This window comes from Phalacrocorax carbo, chromosome 2 (genome assembly GCF_963921805.1).
Source record: "Phalacrocorax carbo chromosome 2, bPhaCar2.1, whole genome shotgun sequence".
Classification (NCBI taxonomy): Eukaryota; Metazoa; Chordata; class Aves; order Suliformes; family Phalacrocoracidae; genus Phalacrocorax; species Phalacrocorax carbo.
Window position 1 is genome coordinate 139,383,634 of NC_087514.1, and position 22,904 is coordinate 139,406,537.

Sequence of the window (22,904 nt, forward strand, 5' to 3'; positions counted from 1 at the left end):
GTTTTTTTCCATTACTGTCTTCTATCAAAAAGGAACCATGAAATCCATAGGCCACATGTTTCTTATCTTTCTCTTGTGGTCAGTCCATAAAGAGGATGGCAACCTAGCATAATGGATCACTTATCAAATGACTGAGACTTGCTTACATGCTGAAGGTTTCACTATCACTGACAGTCACAGCCCTATGGTGAAGAAAAGCTGCTTGTTGCAGAACTTGATAGGGAACTGCCAGAAGATGAAGGATGGTCCCTCAGTATAAGCAAGCAAGCGTTATCCTGGAAATGCAGATGTTACTCCTACCCCTCCTACAATTCCTTCTTTTTGCTGGTAGGTAATATTTAAGCCAAAACTTTTCAGAAACAAAACTCCTTCTGCACTAACTTCTGGGCACTTAATCTATGATTCTGCATGCTTCCTCACAGCTGTAGACGAAGTTACCCGGGCAACTGAAGGTCTATGCACTAATAAATCAGCTATGATGGGTTTCATAACAGGTATTAAATGAGATGGGAATAGACAACCCTCTTTGAATTGACCTCTCTTTGGCCCAGGTCCTCATCTTTAAAAATTAGGCTATTGCCACCACTGGAATGCAAGACTATTGCACATTTATCAAATCTGGTTTTAAAATTCAAGTATTTAAAGTTACATCACTCCTTTTGACAACTATTATTCCTATCAATGGCTGTCCAGAAGACAACCATATATTGCCAGTAACATCATCTCTTCAGACAACCTATATATTTCTTCTCATTTTTTAATGTCTTATTAAACAGGAAGCCAGGAGAGAAGATGCAAAAAGCCCAGAATATCAGGGAAAAGTCCCACCCCATGAGAACATGCTGCAAGATTCATTTCTTGAAAAGAAAGGTGTAGCTCTTGAAGAGAAGCTGCACCCTTCCTGAGAGAGGCATGAGGCTGACTTCAGGCCACTTATTAGGTACTGGACAGAGCTAGAGTTACATCAACTCTGGACTGGAGTTTACTGGGACAAAAATATTGTCATTTTGTCAATATTGTCATATGACAATAGAAATATTGTCATTTCAGCTGAGCTGGAGATCATTTTACTGTATCTACTTTCTCATCATGCAAATCCATTTCACTTATAGTGGGTTCTTTCTAGTTGCAAATGTAGTCTACAGCAAAATACATATAATTAAAGAGCATTTCAAGTCATCATACCGTTACTGTATCAACACTTACCCTACTTTTTCATCTGTGAAAGTGGTGATGTTTCTATCTCCATCCTTAAACTTGAACAAAATTTCTAAACATGACTACGCTAACATACCGACTTATACTTTCCCTCTTTCAGGAGAGCATCATTAAAGAACAGGAAGCTGAGGCAACTCTGAACAGAAAAATTAATAAGCAACAACAAGCTCCTCAGCACTCACTCTGGCCACTCCTTCACAGACAACACTGTGTGGTAGGAAGGGAGGAAATCCAACAGGCATAAAATAACAATCACTCTTGAAACAACTCCTATGTTGGAGGTAAAATGTGTTTCAAAAGCAACAGAGGGGAGGGAAAGGGTGCAGTTTCCTGGACTCCAGATAGGGATTAAAAAATGTCTTGGGCATATCAAAACTTGAAAGGCTCCACTGTGTAAAACTTCTCACCTCTTTTAGTTGATCAGCACTTCCCCATGATGCCGAGCGCTGATGTGATCTCTTCTCTGCTCCTTCTTCAGCCCAACAGCTAGGTGTCTAGAGGGAACAAAAAGAAAATATACTGTACTGTATTATCCAGGTAAGAAAAACTTTCGGCACAAATTATTCCTTTACTCTTTCTGCAGCGTCAGAGTTCAGGCATTATACATAAGGAACAAATTTCAGAATCTGGTACGCAGCAGTAATAGTCTCAATACATAAAACAAAAATATAGAAAACTAAGGCTTTGTAAACTTGCATTTACAAGGGATGAGGACAATCAACATTACCAAAGAAGGAACTGGAAGCCTGACAATCACAAAAGAAACCTTGCCTGGCTACTCCTATCTCTGCTTTGGCATCCATTTCTAGTTTTCACTCAGTGGACAGTTTAGAAAACCACAAAATTAAACAAAATATGCAAAGAGAGACTCAGACACCAAAAGCCAGGATTCATTTCTCCCACCTGTCTTCCTTAATCATGAGGCCACACAATTAATTCCTTCTTTCTAACTCTGACTTGATACAGAGTTTGATACACCTTTCATTATTTTTCACACCAACTTACATGAGCAGAACAGTGAAGAGTGGGCCTTCTCCAGCCTGTTCTGCAAGCCCAGAAGTCTGGGGACTGTCCTTGGATGTAGGAGCTATAAAGTTAAACCCCAAAGATTCAGGAGGGTCTGGAAGCCATACCTCCCAACTCACGTGCTTACTCACCATAAGACTGTTATGAAAACTGAGGGTATCCAACAGCATTTCCGAACAAGAGAGTAATCAGCTGCCAGAGGAGCAATGGGGATATCTAAAATCCAGGGAGAGTTTGAGGTATGAACCATACAAAACTCAGGGCTATAGGCACATATATAAATTGATGAAAAGGAAAAAAGGGTTGGTTTTTTTTCAACAATTCCCAACCAGTATTAGCTGAATCTTTCACAATAAGGCTGCAAGCAATAAAACTCTACCATTGAAAATGACGAGAATTTGGCAGTGAGGTTTTTCAGGGAGGGGGACCATTGCTAATAGTCCTCCAAGGGAGACCGGACCCCAGCCCAGCAGGACAGGTAGGATCTGGGATCCAACTCCCTGTGGGACTTCCTTCTCGCGCATGGAAACCCTGCTCCTCCACAGCTTTTCTCACTCTTGCTTCCTCTCTAGAGTCTAGAAGCCTCTGTAGTACCCACACACGTAGCGGACACTGTTCTGCTCAGGAAGGAGGCCGGGCACCGCCTTGGAAAACACCACAAAAACCAATATCTGCAGCTCTTCACCTTCATTGCCCTGGGAAGGGAGGTGGCAGCAGCGCCCCAGGGCCAGCCCGCTCAAGCCAAGCATGCCAGGCCAGGCCTGGGACTGTTAAGCACTGAACTGTAGCTTCAGAGCACAGACTATACCTTAATAATCACTGCACTGCCATAGTATTATATGGCCTACAGCCCAGCACCTAACTCCTAAGTGTTAACACTTCATGTGCTAAGTCACTTCATGTGCACAGGCCTACGTATGCCATTTGTGTTTTCTGCCAGCCCTGCACTTTTCATGGTTTTGGTGGGTTTTTTTTCCAGTTATTTTTACAGCACCAGGAATACTTCCACCAAAGGCCCAGCAAGCTGTGTGGGCAATTATAAAGCAAAATGGAAAAAATCCGTAACAAAGTTTTTGCTGCATGCTCCCAGGAAAGAAACTACAAGTTTTTATAAAAGTTAGGGTTCTGTGATTTTATTATATGACTCTCTCTGTGTGGGTATAGGGAAGAAGCCAGATGGTAATGTGGTGATGAAAAAAAATATTAAGAGTGAAGAATTAAAACAGCTATTTAAAGCCATGAGGGAAACATGGGAATCCCTCAGCCAGGTAACCCATGACTCTTGTCACCCAAAACAGAGCCTCTGCAACACATGCACTACCTGCATGTGTATTCACTACCTCCACATGTTAGTTCTACATAATTACGTGTTCTTGCAGGTTGGGCACTTACCACCTCCCTGAAATTTGTGTGAAAGACATCGTATTGCCTTTAAATTTTTTTTTAAACACTGAAGAGTCTTGCAGATTTCTAAAGAACTAGAGAAAATGGGTGGAAAACTTGCTCATTTTTCAAAAACATGGGCTTTCACAGTCTATTACAATTTACTTTCTAATTTAAATTACTATTTTCTTAAAGTATTTTACTGTATCCCAAGTACAGCTGGAGCTATACCCTCACAGAAACCCAGAAAAACATTAATGCAAAGGGAATTCTTCCCAAAGAGTGTATTCTGAATACAACACTGCTCCTTAGTTTGGGGAACAACTCCAGGACAAAGTAGAAACAGGCATTTCAGGTGCTTAAATATTTTCCTGTAGTGCAGGAGCATGCACCTGGGATCACTACAACCTCATAGCCCTTCAACTACAACTTAATAAACAGAAGACAAAAGACACCTGAGTATCTAAAAAGCCAAAGCGAGTTTCTCAACAATGTGAAGTAAACTGTTAAAAAATAAAGAAACCAAAAAACGCTATTTTGTAAAAAGAAAGAGCTTGCCTGTATTTTTTAATAAGCACAGATATTGATCCAGATAGCAAGAATAAAAACAAACTAATAGCAACACCCTGAAGAATTTCATCAACAACACTGGTGACTGATAGTAGAGAGAGGTGGGAATCCTTATACTGCAGTTGATTTAATCAGAAATCAAAAGTAACAAATATAAAACATTAATTCACTTAATACTAAGTTTTGTACTTTCTCAAATGTGCTTTGATGCTCTCTTCCACTCAGATACTATCTCCCTTCAGACAAGGATTACACAGTTGCTTTCAATCTCTGGTAAACTGAGTCAAGTCACAACCTTTCAAAATATGCATATAAGTATCAGTATACAGGGGGCAGACTATTTGTGTCCCTCAATTTTATTTGTGGTATTAGATTACAAATACTATATGATGTTCCCAGCACAGTACTGAAGTCAAGCAATGTTATATTAATGTGCTATTTATATTCAGATGGAAAAAAGAAAAAAGATTTAAAAATAACATAACATAGGCAGTTCCTAGAATATTATAGCAAGCCAGTCCTCGTGAAACCCTAAAAATTGCTGCCTACAACATATTGTAGCCCACATTATATGAAGGTACATTTTGGGTTTGTAACCCCAAATTCTTATATTCAAGTAAACACTTGAATAAAACAAACAAACCAAAATAACAAAGAACACACTTGTTACATTCAAGCAGAAGTTCTGCTTCTGTAAGTTTAGTTCATGTATGAGCACCCCCATATCTCACTCAAATGTTGTAATTTACATCACAAATAAGATGGGGGTGTACAGCACCCTTGATATGCCACATTTAATGAAAATTGTTTTCATCTTTATTTACACTTCTACAAAAGAGGCTTATTCATGGAAGCCTTCATTTGAAGCTGTAAGTATACTTCCCATGTGTTAAAACATATTAAAAAATAGTATTAAAATAATATTTTAAAAGTAACTCAAAACTGTATTTGAAGAAAAAATTCTGAATCACAATAAACGAAACCAAAGTTGATGCACCTCAGGTCAGAAACACAGTAAGAGAGGTCATAGGCACTATCTGTGAAACTGGTAATATTTCAGAGCTGAAACAAATTTACAGCATCACTTAAGTATGAACTGAACTGAAGGATTATTCCTGCAGGTCTTTATTCAGAAACTAATATTTAAAGCATTTTAGGAGGAGAACCTTGAAAACATTAAGTAACAGATGCTGCAGCTTCAAGAGGAGGACCGCTGATCTTTCAAAATGTGAAGGTTCATGGTCCCAGTTTCAGTTGACACAATGCTTAAAGCAAGCACATGGGATAGGACACGCTGAGAACACCACATTTGGTTGCTTTCTTCAGTCTTAATGTAAATCACAATTACCATTGTTCTAACTCACCCAACCTTGTAGAGATTAGCATTTCTTCCAACGCGTTTGGTAATTCTGCCTTGCTTTTCCACCCATGTCAGGGATATACACCTACATCCTTTCCACTTCATTTAGATCAGAATGACTGCATGGAGTACTAACCTACCTAAACCTAAAGTAAGACTGAATTACTCTAAATATCTTGCATTTTATTGCCAGCCCTTCACTCTAATTACTATATCTAGCCTGCATTCCAGATTAACTACACTGGGGGATGGGTGCAAAGATTAAGAACACAAGTCTAGGTTTTACAGGGGAAGCAATTATGTTTTTGAAGAACTTCCACGTTCAAAAGAAATACAACAGCAGCACTAGAAGATAAAGTCTGATGAGACGTCATATGTTTCTAAAGCATTCAAAGGCCCTCTAGAAATCTTACAGAAAGAAATGGCCTAAAGACTCAGAAGTTAATTTGACTATAGGGGATGACTCCATCAGACAGGTTAAGAAAAGCTAGAATGATAAATTCATAGTTATATGATACATATCTCTTCCTCTTTGTCCCTTCCCCCCAAAGTACAGCATTAAAATATCCCATGAAAGCAATGATAACTAATACACCAATAAAAAAAAGCTTCACGTAATTAAGCCTCCTGGTTTATGATGTTCATTTTTAAGCAACAAAATTTCTACCCAAAACAAAACATTACTCAGGTGACTAATGAGAGGTAACTACATTAGAGCCTTGACCCACACACAAGAACAACAAAACCATATTTTAGCCAAGCATTCTATTTTAATAACTCTGCATTATTCTTTAGAGAGAAGTAAAAATTCTGAAAGGCATTTTGCAAACTTTCTTCATTTCCGTTTGTGTAATACATAATTACTATGTAAAATGAAAAAGGCATATCCAGGCATATTGGAAACCAGGTTAAGAAGTCAGCTGGTGGGGGAAGGGTGTGCAGGATATCACTGAATCATATTCCACTTGGTCATTTATCCTTTTCTTTGTATTATTTACATCAAGAAAGATTACACGGATGAACTTTAACTGGTAATATCTTTGTTATGACATCAACATCGTATGTTTAACCTTAATCTCTCCTTTTTAATTTTATAAAAGCCTTTTAAATTATTTAGCTACTGCCAAATAATTATATTAATAGACTATGACGATTATCCAAATGTTTCTGAAGATTCTGAGGTTAGGCATAACTATTTTAACATTGAATTATTCTTTACACTAGGAAGGGGGAAATACTTACATGCATAGCATGAAGGAGAAGTATACAAAATTGTTCCATCAGTGCTTCCAACAGAGACAGAAAAAATGGGGAAGGAAGCTATATTGAGTTTTACATGGTCATAATGAAAAGTTCAAATTTTGCTGAAAAGGAAGGGGAAGTAGGACAGTGGAGGAACTTGGGAAGGGGATCACATAGTACATCAACACGTATAATAACTTCCTATAATAGTAAGTGTCCCCACATTTCTGAAATACTTAAAACACTACTAAATAAAATGGTGTACCTCTGATTATCCAAAACTCTCTACTCTTTAAAGATCAGCTAGTTGTATGCATATGCACACATAAACACACAAGCATAAACTCATCCAAAATTCTTAGAAATCTGGAATTGTGTAAGTGTCACAATGCATAGTGTTACAGTATATTTTTCCAAAAGCAAACATAACAACCTCACTTCTCTTCAGAGGTTTCAGTCAAAACACTTGAGGTGGGTGAGACACAGAAATATGAACTAAAGTTACTATTCTCCAAGATGCAACAGAAACTAAAACAAACACACACCATTGTTTCCTCTATTTAAATAATAAGATATTATTGAATTCTTTTTTTAAAATCCTGGTTTAATTTTAGAGGAAGAAGAAACATTTTATTCATGAGCACTATACAGGTTCAAAGAACTTAAACAGGAAACAAGGACTTGGAATAAAACTCATTAAATGTTCATCTGATCATGGTGAAGACCAGAATCTGACCCTCTTGTTTTAAAATACAAGAATTCTAAAAAACAGCCATAATCACCATCTTCACGAAACTGCCCAAAATCTGATTTTAAATTAATGTTTAATTAGGGACAAAAAGTACCCTTGAAAGAGAAATAATTATTCCACCCACAATATAAGTTATACTGACAGTATTGTCCATGAGTTTAGAAGTAAAACAAGAGATATTCTCCAATGAAACATGCTCATACAAAAACAATTTATTGATTTTCATTATCTTGTTTTTATTTAGTTTGTTGACATCTTCCACTCTGCTAAAGTACCAAGTGTTATTATTTTTAGCTACTGTAAACTATATGAACTCCCACAAGCTAAACTGTTACTTAGCCAACAAACATGAAGTAGTGGAAGTACTTGTGCTGGTGCTCAGACAAAGAGCAAGGTTTTAATTTAATTTAACTTAATTTGCCATACATGCATCCTATCAACAACTTGGAACTCATCCTTAGTTCTTAAATTAAATATACTTCAATCTACATAGAGCTCAAACAAAAAAAAAAAAAAAAAACACAAAACCAAAACATAACTCAGGTCAGTATTTCATGATCAAGTTCATCTACAAGCCTCCCTAGTAAACATTCTATTTTAAAAAACTGGATTTCACTGTGCTGATCACTATGCTTGTTACACTTTACATATTCATATAGTCCTGAATAGTCAAGACATACATTTTTCAACTCAACTTAAACACTGCTAAATGCTTGATTTTTGCATAATTTGAAAGGACAACTAATATAATTCATTTTTAGAAGATACCCACAAATCCAAATCATGAAACTTCCCTGCCCTTATCCCTTTGAAATAATACTTCACCTTGTAATGACAACAGTACTGCCTTTCCTCTCTGTTACATTTGATTATGCTGAAAAGGTAAAACCTCATTTTTATTTTTTTTCCTCCCTGAGCTTTGTTTCCGAATGAGGCAAAGGGTGGCAGCGAAGAGGTCAAATAACCTAAACACTTGCTTGAGCTCACCAGGAAAGCAATTTTACTGCCAAATGCTTGGAGCTCAAATATTTATAGAACAAGTTTGTTTCTCTTTTCTGTAAACTAGTGAAAAGGTTTGCTTGTGAATGTTTAAATATTCTAAATTTTCTGTTCATAAGGGTATTTACAAAGTTTGATAAGGATACATGTTTTGAGAGGGGGTTAAGAAATACCGTAACTACAAAGCATACTAACAAAAATCTCCTGAATGGAAATTACGGTTTCAAAACAGAAAGACTTTCAAGGCACAGTATTGTGAAAGGGAGGCACCTTGGAAGTAAATCCAGAATTAAGAGCTTTTTAGGCAGATCTTTCATGACAGTAAAGATGACTGCTTGTTATTCTCTTTTGCTAAAACTGGCTGCTGGTTTCAAAATGAGTAAGTGGGCATGAAGACAGAAATCTCGTAAAGGGTCCCACCACGGTTTCTAAAAGCTTCCTGGAACAATTTTGATCATCAGATTCCCAAATTCATTAAATAGGATTTCTGGATCATACAGACAGATCTTTTTTTCTTTTCTAAGCATTCTAAGCTTACCCTTCCCCCATCAGAGAACTTCCTGCACTGGATTACAGTAGATTTTAAAGAGATGTGGAAAATTATTTATACTTTCAAATTTGCCCTAAGAAATTCAATATTACACAAAAGACCAAAACCTAGAATCAATTTAAAGAGCTGCTGTGTTTTCTCTAAGCCATGGTGGCAGAATGGGTGACAAGTATGTTGCAAGTCAGTAGAAACTAACCAAAACCTATACACCTACAAGTGAAGTTATGGCAGAAAAACCCTTGATATTTTAAGGGTTATATGCATTGTGACAACACAAGCTTCCCTTAAGAACAATTCTTAATGGCACATGAGAGTTATAAGCAAAAGGCAGGATGACAGAAGCATCACTGTTATTTGCAGGACACCCATGGTAACAACAGGCCAGAATCATGGCACAAGACATAGAAAACTGATTTAACAACCATCCCTGTGTGGCCTGTAGATAGAAAATATAACCAAAGATAGATAGTTTTTTTCTGGTTTCCAATTTAGTTTAGAACAGAAACTCGGGTGACTTACTCCATACCCTAATAACACTACTGAAACCCAAGAATGCAACTCCTTTGCTACTAATTTGGGTTTTTTAGAATTTTTTTTTGTTACCTGTTTGATAGTGTTCACCTTTGTAGGCAACAAGCTCCAGCATGAGGAGGAATCAGGCAAGAAACAATGTTCAACTTTCTAGCCAAAGAGCACTGGAGCATTATGAATGCCACAGCAACCTACCTACTAGAGTTTCCTGCTAAGGTTAGAGCCCTGAGCAGGATCCAAGGATATCACAAGGGTATCAGGCCATAATCTCAGTAGCCTTCCCTTGGTAGTTGGTGGTAAGGCTCTCACTCTGATGTCCGGCTTCAAGGGGCAAGTCTTCCACAGAGCATTTTTATTTGTCTTTCTTGCTACTAAGTAGGACAGGGAACATCTCAAGACCACATTACATGCTCAGTCCCAGCTTCCTTGTCTTCATTTCCCCTCCAGTGACGAACTGATCAATTCTTAACAGTAATCTCTCTCCTTCTCCTCCCCCACATGCACACAAATACACTTTCTGAGACCCACAGATTTATTACCACAATTTAGTAAAATCTTCAGTTTGTCAGCCACTACTATTATGGAATCTTTTTTTTTTTAATAACACTCAGCACAATTTTGCATATACCAGCTTCAAAATAAACCAGCTTCAAGGCTGAGATTGAAATCTGCTGATTTAGCCTCAACAGATCTGCCCACATACAGAAAATTATTTTTAACAACTGTTTTCTAAAAGCATAAAAATATTATCTGTCATGTACCATGTTACTGAATTGACACTGATTCAAAAACACTACTGTACCCTATTTTTAGGGATTTATATTTATAATAAAATGAAGTGATCCCACATTTATTCAGAATTAGATTGAGCTAAGATTCCAGATCAGGTGATAAAAGTATTATCAGGAAGACACCCATTACATGAAACACATCTGTTGTCTTGGTTTATAGCTTTTTACCTGAGTAGATTTATCTTTCATACATGAAGGGTAGTGTACATGGGGATCACGTGGCCACTGTCCTGTGAGGTAAGGTCCTGTTATTGTGTCCAAAGAAGAAGTTCGCCGTATGGTACCAGAAGTTCTGATTTGCTGGGATTTTGGCCTGTCAACTGTAGAAAACCAGAACAAAATCAACAAAAAGTCAGGCTAAATTTGATATTAAATGTTAAAAGCTAGCTATGACACACAATGGCAAGAACATATCAGAAACCTCTGCCTAAATGCCAGGCTGAAAAGAATGCCACCACATCAAAGCAAAGAACATCAGACAAGGGAGAAAAAATACAAAAGAGAAAACCCAACAACACTTGAAGTGTTCATATCTGCAAAGAACCAGGCTTCTTATGCGATACATTTACATCAACAAAAAACATCAAGCAAATTTAAATACAGTGATGATGCAACTTGGGAAAGCCAGACACAGAGAAATAGAAAATATAACATGGTATCAGTATTGGGCTAAAGTCAGCTTGCTTAGCTTTCTAAATACCAAAGCACAAATCCTGGCAAAAATCATGATCCTTCACAAGATGCATATCCAATTTCTTGCTCTCATGTATGTCATTCCATATTATTTACAAGATCCCAATACAGGCCTTAGCAAGTTGAAACCGTGTGACTGTGTATTTCTTTCTGACACAGCTCAGGTCATGGCAGCTACCATGTTTGTTTTCACTCATCACAGAGCCTGCAATCTTTGACTCCTCCCTGTACTTCTCTCCCCATACACCTAGATCATGGAACACTTTTTCCTGCATTTCATTTGGAAAGCAAAGAGTAGGGTGATTCATGAGATTGTTCTTTCCCACATCAGAGTTTTACAGCATATTCTCTGGATCATCTCGCTTTGTCCTTTAGGCAAAATTACTTCATATACTCGTTTTCTAGACTTTACATAAGCCAACCTAAGCCCTACATTACAGCTACTGTGTATCTTGCTCAGCCATACTAAAAGAAGTTTGCAAGTGAGATTACCTTCAAGCTAGTCACATGCTATGCACTGATCCGACCCACCAAAACCCTACTCACTGCTCGGAACTCGAGAGCAGACCTGCTAGCACACTTCTGAGACTAAACATGGGCACTGACCTCCACATGCATTTTCTCTTTGTATATCATCTAGAATTTCTGGATCTCAAAAGGCAGACTCCATCATCTTTAATCATGATTAAGGTATAGCTTGCTCTTATACAGCATGCTTATAGTACTATATATGAACATGATAATGTTAAAACAGACCACTTCAGAGAAACGTAAAGCTGCTGAAACACTTCATTAACAACTAATCTTAGGTGAAGAGTTCTAAATAATACTGTGAACTGGAAGCATGAAAGCATATCATACTACCTTTGTAAATAGAATTGTTTTGATTGCAACGTTATCTATAAACCAAATCACTACAATTTCAAACAGATCTGTCCTCACAGGATTCCAGCTGTGACAAATTTGCATTTTCAGAAAGACTTTGGAACTAGTAGAAGTAAGAAAGCCTATAGTCCAAAATAAAGGTGACACATTTTAAACATGAAACCAGTATTACATTTGCACTGACACACAAAAGTACCTAAAGGCTGCATACCTACAAAGCATTCTTCCAACCTTCACTGCCATACTATGGCACTACTTTCCCAGGTAGCCCAAGTTCTGAAAATTCCTCCAAAAGCTCTGTTCATTAGAACTACATTCCATGCAAAAAATCTATGCAGAATTTGTTATATAGCTAAGTAGTTAAGTATGTTCTAAGAAAACTTTTAAAACAAGTTAAAGACCATGCAGAGACAAACAGGCAAGACAATGTCTGAAAACAGGGAAATAAGAAACTAAGCAAGTTTACCTTTACAAACTTTACATTTAAAAAGTCTTGCTGAAAAAAAACCCACACACACACAAAAAAAACCCCAACCAAACAAAATAACCCAACCCACAAGAAAACACAAGTCCAAAACACACAAAAAAGATATATACAACCAGTGAATGATCTACGGTCTGTGTCTTGCTCTACACCAAGAGGAAAGGCAACAGCAATCCCGGCATTAATAACTCAAATAATTGCACCACAATGGCAATGGACACAAACACCACCAGAAGTTATTACACTATATTTTCCCATGGTAATCTTGGAAGCACACTGCAGGACACTGTCAAACCCCAAAGCAAGGAAAAGGGAAGTTCTAGACACAGCCTCCTAAGTCCCTACTAGTCTTCACTATTTTTTTGAATCACAGGAAACTAACCAAGGACACCCTTCTCAACTGCATACACCAATCCAAGTTAGCACCAATGTAATGCCAACCCTATTCCATTCCTGCTTGCGCTCCATCTCTTTGAGATGGCATGCGCAGATGTACTAACCCACCTAGTAAGGGGATTCACTGAGTTAAACAAAAAGAAAACTAAAAGCTACTTGAAAAAAAGTCATAAACACATTCGTTTCCCCATTGCAAGCAGGGTGGAGAATGTGCTGGGTTTGGCTGGGACAGACTTTCCTTCACAGCAGCTAGTATGGGGCTGTGTTTTGGATTTGTGATGAAAACAGTGTTGGTAACACAGGAGTGTTTTAGTTCCTGCTCAGCAGCGCTTACACAGAGTCAAGGCCTTTCCTGCCTCTCACCCCACCCCACCAGCGAGCAGGCTGGGGGGGCACAAGGAGCTGGGAGGGGACACAGCCGGGACAGCTGAGCCCAACTGACCCCAGGGATATCCCACACCATATGGCGTCATGGTCAGCATAGAAAGCTGGGGGAAGAACAAGGAAGGGGGGACATTCAGAGTGATGGCATTTGTCTTCCCAAGTAACCATTAACATGCGATGGAGCCCTGCTTTCCTCGACATGGCTGAACACCTGCCTGCCGATGGGAAGCAGTGAATGAATTCTTTGTTTTGCTTTGCCTGTGTGTGGCTTTTGCTTTACCTGTTAAACTATCTTTGTCTCAACCCACGAGTTTTCCCACTTTTACTCTCCCAGTTCTCTCCCCCATCCCCAGCGGGGGTGGGGGGGGTAGGGAGTCAGCAAGTAGCTGTATGGGGCTTAGTTGCCAGCTGGGGTTGAACCACAACAGTCCTTTTTGGCACCCAGCATGGGACACAAAGGGTTTGAGATAACAACAGATTTGATTGGAATGTGCTAGATCAAATTTATAGCTGTCATTGCTATTTAGCTATTAATTGGCAGGCTCCTGTGACTGCCATGGGGCTTGCTTGCCTTAGTGTATATTAAAGTCTAATGCTTGTTAGAGGCTGCTTTTTGCTTTTGCTGTACTGCTGATCACCTTACTCCGCTGTGTCTGGGAACATTTTGATAACAGCAATGGCCGTGTGCCTGGGCTGGCAGATGTCCAGGGCTTCACTGCTGTTTCTGTGCTGCTGTACTGGACAGGCTGGAACTCCAGTGTGAACTTAGTCAAAGGGACTGTGACCTGCGTGTGAGTCCCCATGGGAGCCAGGCACCCTGAACTGTCTGTGGCTGTGGATAAGCCCATGGTAGAGCAGGTGCACCTCAAAGTGACTGTAGCTCTGGATAAGTCTATGCTTCAGCAGGTGTATCTCTGGAGAGACTCTGGCTCATAGAGAAGTCTCTACCTGGACCAGGTACAACCCTAAGGGACTGCAGTCTGTGGATAAATCCAAGCAGGAGTAAGGGCAAGGGGAGGAGTTTACTGCAGTGTTAAACCCTATAACCTGGCCCAAAGGGACCAGGGGTGGAAAATGTAATGGAAATACCTTTAAGTTTTTGTAATCTGGGATTTGAGTTGCATGTTATAGGAATTACTACAGCAGAAGCCACCTGAACGAATGGAGAGCAAACCTTTCAAGAAGCAGTGCAAGTGCAGCAGTGCCCCAACCTGAGCTGGCTTTGGTGCCCAGTAACTCCACACAAGACACCATCTCTCCCATCTTGAGTGACTAGCATAAAAGACAGAGCCCAAAGTCATGGACTAAATGAACTCAATGGACTTTTTGTGGACATTTCTGAACACTTTATGGGCATTTTACAAGGGGGTGAGTAAACTTAAGGGTATGATATCTGCATATTATGTCAAAGGATGGGGGCGCGTGGTTAATGAGGATGTGTTGAATAGCGTGGGGGCTGAGCATGACATAAATGATATGGATTAAAGGGTAGAGAATGTGCTGGGTTTGGCTGGGACAGAGTTAATTTTCTTCACAGTAGCTAGCATGGGGCTGTGTTTTGGATTTGTGATGAAAACAGTGTTGGTAACACAGGAGTGTTTTAGTTCCTGCTCAGCAGTGCTTACACAGAGTCAAGGCCTTTCCTGCCTCTCACCCCACCCCACCAGCGAGCAGGCTGGGGGGGCACAAGGAGCTGGGAGGGGACACAGCCGGGACAGCTGAGCCCAACTGACCCCAGGGATATCCCACACCATATGGCGTCATGGTCAGCATAGAAAGCTGGGGGAAGAACAAGGAAGGGGGGACATTCAGAGTGATGGCATTTGTCTTCCCAAGTAACCATTAACATGTGATGAAGCCCTGCTTTCCTCGACATGGCTGAACACCTGCCTGCCGATGGGAAGCAGTGAATGAATTCTTTGTTTTGCTTTGCCTGTGTGTGGCTTTTGCTTTACCTGTTAAACTATCTTTGTCTCAACCCACGAGTTTTCTCACTTTTACTCTCCCAGTTCTCTCCCCCATCCCACTGGCGGGGAGCGAGTGGCTGGCTCTGGAGTGTTTAGCTGCTGGGTGGGGTTAAACCACAGCATTGGCATAACTGGGGCAGAAACAACCACACAAGAGCCAGGAGGAACAACAGGGCTGCAGCAGTGCTGAGGTCTGTTCAACAACATTATTGGCTCTCACCCTTTTATGATCTATAACCTTAGACCATAAAAAAAAGGGATCTGCAAACATGGAATTCGAAGAAACTTCTACAGATCAGCATTTGACAAACTGTCTTGTACAGAAACAAACTTAAAGATGATTGGATGCCACAGAGAGCAGAGTTGAACTGGACCACAGCAGTGGTGGCTCAGAGCAGCTTAAACTGTTTTCTAAATACTAAAACTGCTCTCAGGATTTATTTCTTAATCTTGCTTTTTTCACCTCATTGTAAGTCTGGTTTCTTGCTACTCTAGGAGCTACTACAGAACTCACTTCTTCCCAAACTTTCATTACCAATGGGATTTTGATGCTCCTATCATGCATATCCTTCTCCAGACCCAATTGCTTTGTCCAGATAGAAACCTCACACTAGAGTTTTCTCACAGAAAAAACATACAGCAAGTGTCATCCGATATCTGAAGCACTTCAACAGCTCCTGAAGTTAGCCAACAGACTTCAGCATTCAGAAAAGCTTAATCAATATTGAGAAATTTCTAAAATTACGGAATTATTTTACCCAAGTTTCAGACTATACCACATCTGACAGTATTTGAGTGTATCAGTGGATTTTACTGCAGCGTAAGTCAAAACAATTCTGTTCTCTTTCTCAGTGGCGTGTGACATATCCACAAGGAGCTCAGCTCTACCTCCAGAGCAAGTAAACATTGGAACACAGTATTTAAGCAGCATACGGTCACCTGAAAAAGTTTGCTAGAAATTACAAAAGCAAGATGCATGCTCACAGAAAAGCAAAATACCTCATCTGTTATTTAAAATATGCCACAAGTTTTAATGGTATGTATTTGGCAGCTATTGCTACACATTTCTAGCTATAAATTATTTTATGTAAAGTGACACAAGGGTCCACCTGAATACTACAGCTGGTGAAATCTGGCATGATCCTACCTCCCAGCAGGAATCAACTAAAATAAACTCCATGAAATCATGAAATTATGGTCCTGCACACTGCATTGAAAGCCAAAAGAATTCTAGTTATACCACCTAGATTGAAAAAAGGTTTCCATTTCTCTGTCAGCAAAAGGTAATTTGGTAAAAGACTAACACGACGGCTCTTTTCAAAAGGACATAGGGCTCAAAACCATCTGCTACAGCTCTAAATGAAGAGATTGCTTTCCCATCCAACATAGAGGTAGATAACCTGCACATAATCTCAAAACCATGTTCGCAGTCCATTTTAACTTAAATAATGCTTTCTGCCATGTGTAAAATGAGGAAAGTCACCTGCAACAGAAGAGCAAGATTGACAGCTAGCATTGGAACCATTATAAAAACTTCTTCAGCTAAATCCACCAGAGCTCATCTGTCAGCATCTTCCCATCTCTCTCTCAGCAGTTAGCAGATGCAGTTCAAATTTGGCCAAAACTTTTCCACTCACATCCTTACATGGCTATATCAAGCTTAAAAAGACCAAAATTATTCTAAGAACTTTGCAGATGACAGATTCCTCTCAAGCTGAGTGAAAAACATGAAATAAAAATAAAATTATTTCCTCTAAAACCATTAATATTGTCATCTAACTATTGATGTCAGCTGTGACACCTTCCTGCCAAAAGGCTAGACAATATTCTTGCAGTAATATCTTGATTTTTTTTCTTGAAAGTTCATCTATAACTTAAACTATTTACCCCAGATGGCCACGTCATGACACCATGAAATATCAGTACTAAATTCCAGAATAAAGTTTCATGAGATGTTGTTTCTTTTCAGTTCAGTTGCTATGATTTTGCAGAACCTTCTGGTTCACCTTCAGAGCTACTAGTGAAAGGACTCCCAAGCTTAGGTCTCATCTGTTCCCAAAGAATTTCGGATTTTACCTAGGAAATGAACACTACCTTCACAAGAATTTTCTCCAAAAATACTGAAGACTCTTGGATGGACTCACTTTGATGAATAGCCTAGTCTGCTTAAGACTCTTTTCAAGGGCCCCAAAGTCAGAGTTCAAAGGAGACAGAGACACTAGATATCACATTCCAAAGGAGTATCAGGTATTTCTAAGATGTTCCTACAAATTTACAGCAATCTACAAAAACAATGTGCGAGTGCCTCCTAAATAATGACGTACATGGGAACGCAGCATGGGAAACCATAAACTAGAAATGGAAAGCTGAATATTAAGAAATTGTGACCCACAATGACTACAAAGAATGATCGTCCAACGCTTAGGTCATGGTTACCACAGCAGTAGCTGCTGATGACTGCCCCACGCATGTCTAGTCAAAAGTCCCCTCTCCTACTACACCTTCTCCAGGCATGAAAAAGGATACCTCTGCTTTTGCTCGCTTCAGACAATGATTCCTTGAGTACTACAAAAGTAGACTTTCAGATACAAGAGAAGGAACATTCTCTGAAGAGTCTAATCAAGTGGGCATTTTTGCCTTTTTTAAGTGATTATATAGTGATACTGTACTGATTCCTGAAGGTATATTTGATTGGTCTATCCTGCTCCAATTATGTAGGTAGATGGACAAACCAGTGCATGTTTATTTACAGAATTTACCTCTATGACATTGCGAGGAAAAAGATTGAATAATGGGGATTTAAAGGCCACTCAAAAAATATATATTTCAATCTTCATTCTCAAGAAGGCTTTTCTTTTTTTTGTAACCGGAGCCAGAATCTCTCAAGAAAAGGATTAATGAGGGATTTGGGGTCCCTAGAAGTTTTACTCCACAGGATAGATCTATCGGCTCAAAAGAAATTTCCCAGTTGCCAGTGACTGACGGACTTGTTTCTGACCCAATCTGTAAACTGGCTGAATGACTGCATTAATGGTTTAGAGTAGTGCAGAACAACAAAGAGCATACTGTTTGCCACATTCTGTTCAAACAAAAAATAGGATTTTAAATAGCAACTTAAAAAACACAACACCCTAATACGTAATTGAATGGAAAAAACATGAAATTATTGCAGCCTTCCATCTATAATTTCAAATTAAACTAAGCTTTATTAGCTTAAAACAAAGCAAAATACTAGCTTTTTCAAATATGTAAAATGAGTACAGTGTTTTGCTACCAAAAGGATATTTTTAAGAGGACATAGCAAGAGATGGTCATTTTAAGTTACCTGGTGATACACCTCTAAAAAATACTGTATGTTGAGCTCTATAAAACATCTGTCTTCAATATGTGCACCACATTAGTTTTGATTTTAGTTGTATCAATGTCAGAAATTATTCCCAAGTTTCTATTTTTAGAAGCTGAGACAGAGGATGACTAAAAATGAAGGGAGGGTGACATTCTGAAGTAACTACTCTGAACAGACTGACATAATCCACACTAATTTCTTCTCATTATCCATAACATTGAACCAACAAAAAAAAGTACAGAACAGCACCATAATCTAACCAAGGATCCAACAACTAAACTGAACAAGCAGAAAACAGTCTACTTTGAGATCTGAGATCTTTTCAGAGATTGAGGTCCATGAATGACATCCTTTCTACATCCAAGATTTTTCAGGGGAGGAAGACAGGGGAAAAAAAAAGGGGGGGAGGGGGAATGTGGACAGGGGGGAAGAGGGGAACTAGTCTTCCACATAGGCCATTTTACAGTTTGGTAGTCAGGGCAAATTCAGTTTTGTATTTGACAAGGCTTACGAGAATTCAGACTGAACTGCATGAAACAGTCTATCAATAGAAGAGGTAGCCTATACCGGGAAAACAAAACCAAACCAGTTTGCTCTCTCAAAGGAAAATTGTAGACAAAGACCCACACTAAGTGTTTTGGCAATCAACCATAGTGAGTTATCTTTTACAGCCATGACTAAGCCACCTAGGAAGGGAAGAGGTCTTCTGATTAGTCACTGAATCCAACAGGTAGACCAAGGCATTCCCTTCCATCAGGGAGGTTTTATGCATGACTATTCAAGGATCTACAGCTCTACTCACCTAACTGCACAGGAAGTCACAGTGCTCAGAGCTAGGCTAAAGACATCTGGAGGAAGAGGGACAGATGGATGAGTCTGTAGGCATATGAATTTCATCAGACCTACAGTTGACTCGAAATCTTGGTTATCTACGCATATACATTGGAGCTGCCTCATGTCCCTATTCCACCCAACTACAGGTCAAGTAAAATGTGACTAGGCATATCTTTCAGAAGTCAGATTTTTTTTCCCAGCAAAACTCCCCTGTTTAAAATCAACATTATCCTTAGAAATCAAGCATTGAAAGAACACTCTAATCTCAGTAAGTGAACTAACTATAAGGAAGAAAGTTTCAGCTCTCTAAAGCTAGTTATTCTTCTAACAAAGATTACTGCTGGTGTGTATAGGACCTGTATACAAAAGACCACTTTGTTCAACAGATATAACCTACACATTTGCACTGTAACAGGACACAAGGTATGTAAAGCACTAATCCCAAACCTTCCAGATTTTTCTCTATTTTGTATTTTTAGGATATATTTTTCTTCATCAGTTTATCATTTCAAACTTAAACGCTATGCAAATACCTAAACTTAGTATCACTTAATAAAGTATCTCAAAAACATTCCTACTTTAACAAGTTAAAACAAAACTGACTGGAGCTCAGCAGCTAAGTACAAGGGAAAGAGCACACTGAAACACACCACCAACCATTAACTGTTGTCCGCTTCTGCAGGTACAGAGAATTTTCTTCATATTACTTCATTAACTTAGATCTGTTGAATGATAAATTTAGCCAATATTGAGAAATTAACAAGAAACAAAAAAAGAACACTAAAGCTGGTTTTTTCATTCCAGTGTATTAATAATTAAAGTCTTGAAGGGAGTTATAAACACATGCAAATAATTCAGTAACTAAAGATAATACCTCCTTTGTTGAATAAACTTCATGACTCTGAAGGGATTTTTTTTTGCTATACTACTTACAATTTAACAAAATGTTGTAGAAAAGTGAGGGTTTTGTACACCTTTAAAACCACTTTCCATCAAAATGCAGCTGGACTTAATTATAAATAAAAAACTTAACAAATCAGAAGGTATGATTCACCATGTTCACAATCAAAATACACAAAGAAGTAATCAGTGCATGGTAGGCTATACAATGCCACCATAATGATCACCGATGATCAGAAATAGAAAGCATTCTCCTAGCTAGAGCTAATTATACTTAACAAGAATAATATTTTTTTTTCTGAAAAACAGAAACATAAAACCAGATTAAAACTGACTGCTTAAATCAGGCTGCCCAGCTTTGGTGATTAAATAAATTATCTTTTCATTATCAGTTAAATCATAGAAACAAAGGACTAGAAACTTCCTAAATCAGGAGCCCAGTTCTCAACTATCACTGACAAAACACATATAACAACTTAAAAACAGTTTACAAAAATCAGTCTTGCAGCACCTGGGTATTTTATCCCCACAATTCCTACTGGAAAAATGGTCTAGGAAGATTTTGGTTTTTTTCTGATAGTTTTAAGCCTTCTTATAGTCTTCCCCATAAACATTTATGTTGTCAAACCAATCTACCCATTCATGTCCTAGCACTAACTTACCAGTCCTTCCTTCCCACCTCTCCATCCCCTTCCCCGCTCACTTGGATTCAGAAAAAACAATTGTATTTTTATTCAGAGTATATGGTTTTTTTATCATTGTGTGGTTATACTCTTAACTTAGTAGTCCTTCTCTGAGCCTACTACAGTTTGATTTCACCTTTCTGAAATTGCGGGGCACCAAAACAGTGTGCAGTATCCCAGGCGATGTCTCAGCAGGCCCCTGTGCAGCAGGTTGCTCATTTCTGCAAGACCTGACCTGTGTCCAGTTCTTTTTCAGTCACTTCATGTTGGCAGTTTAGAGGTCCCACCATCACCCAACAACACCCTCCGGCATTTTCAAATTACATGTTCCCACTTAGAGGAAAAGATATTCTGCTCAAGTACAACCTCACATACATAAACCTCCAATTTCTTCTTTTAAATTTCAATTTCAAAAATTATTATTTCAATTCCCAAGGTCCTTCAACTCTTGTTGCATAATCTTCCTGCATACTAATTAAGCCTCTCAAAATGCATCAACAGTTTCAACACCCTAATTTTAAAATTTGCCTATGCAGATAACATCTACTTCCTGTCTAGAAAATCAGTTCTCTTATCAAAACCATCAGGTTAGCATGATACAATTTGGAAAGCTTATTTTGCACTTTAATATTTCTTGCTGCTTTCCACCCTATCTTAGAATTTGTTAGACCAACAGATCTCTGCATTTTAGAACTGGAACTCAAAATCTTTCACATTTTAAAAACATCAGCATTGTCTCTACTATATTCAGGTATCTATTCTCAAATGGTGTCACCTCCTATTCAGAAGATTGCCTTAGAAAGATGAAGGTGAGCGTGAACTTCTGAGTGGATTTTTCTAGAATCCTTCAATCAAGATCACTTAATAGACTTTATTAAAATCTGCAATCTGTATTTACCATAGTGTTGGTAATTCCAAATTACCCTCTGCCTTAGAATTTATTTGTATCTTCTGGGTTAAAAATCACTGTCCTTATTGAAAGCTGATTACTTATACTTTGTCCTGGTAAGCACAAAGCATTGAATAAATGTCTGTGCTATTTCCTCTGAGATTTTTACTACTATTCCACAAGTTGATTTTGAAACCATACATTCCAGCAAACCAATCTCATCTTTAATATCTTTTTTCTTGGTACCGAATGGCAGCAACTACTTTTCCCTTATTTTTGTATTTGCACGTTTCTATTGTCTGCCTTAAAGCATGCAAAGCTCAAGTCTCTTCAGGTTTTAACAATTCTCAGCTAAGTTTCACTTTTTGATTGAAAATGTGACATACTTTCCTCAGTTCTTCCTGCTGTTTCTTGTAGGTGCTCTGCTTATTCCTAGTGGCCTTTTTGCGATAAGCGTCCATGTAATTGGATCACATCCATGAGTTTAAGATGTTTGGAAGATTCCAATAGCATTAATGTTTTTCATTAAAAAGATTCTCTCTGTATTCAAGTCAGAGAAACCCTGTTTAGCCAAATCTCAAACTGTTTCCTTCTGAAATATTAAACTTTACTCCAGATTTATGAATTTTTAGAACATACCTCTATGTAGGATTTTTTTTGTTTTGCTGTATATGCATGTAAATTTGCATGATTTAGAAAGGCCTAGTTGTAGAAAACGCCTAACCTTTATTGTATATGTAGTGTCAGTACACGCATTTCTTCAGCTTCTACCAGATTTTGAGTTGTGACTTGGTAATTCCTATCTTCAATGCAGCCAAACTTAGTTTCTACTATAATTCTTGCAATCAAAAGATCACCCTGCATCCTCCAACTAAGTAAAATCACAAGACTCCAATGAACTTAATAGGCTAGTTCCTTCTTTGGAAGAAATTAAGGTAGATGTATACAACAGTTTCACAAAATTAATATTTTAAACAATATACAGACTGCACACTTCAATATACAACTTGGTTTGAAAGCAT

General features: G+C 38.5%; 1 protein-coding gene across 5 annotated transcripts in view; it reads right to left on the minus strand.

Moving 5' to 3' along the window:
• Window positions 1–22,904, minus strand: part of GLCCI1 (glucocorticoid induced 1) — a 59,496-nt gene that overhangs the window by 26,828 nt on the left and 9,764 nt on the right. For all 5 annotated transcript variants that reach the window (XM_064444547.1, XM_064444546.1, XM_064444550.1 and 2 more), the window contains exons 2-3: window positions 10,590–10,741; window positions 1,626–1,712 (exon numbers count right to left, since the gene is read on the minus strand). In XM_064444547.1, the coding sequence (XP_064300617.1) occupies window positions 1,626–1,712; window positions 10,590–10,741 (239 nt within the window). The remainder of the gene's footprint in view (window positions 1–1,625; window positions 1,713–10,589; window positions 10,742–22,904) is intronic.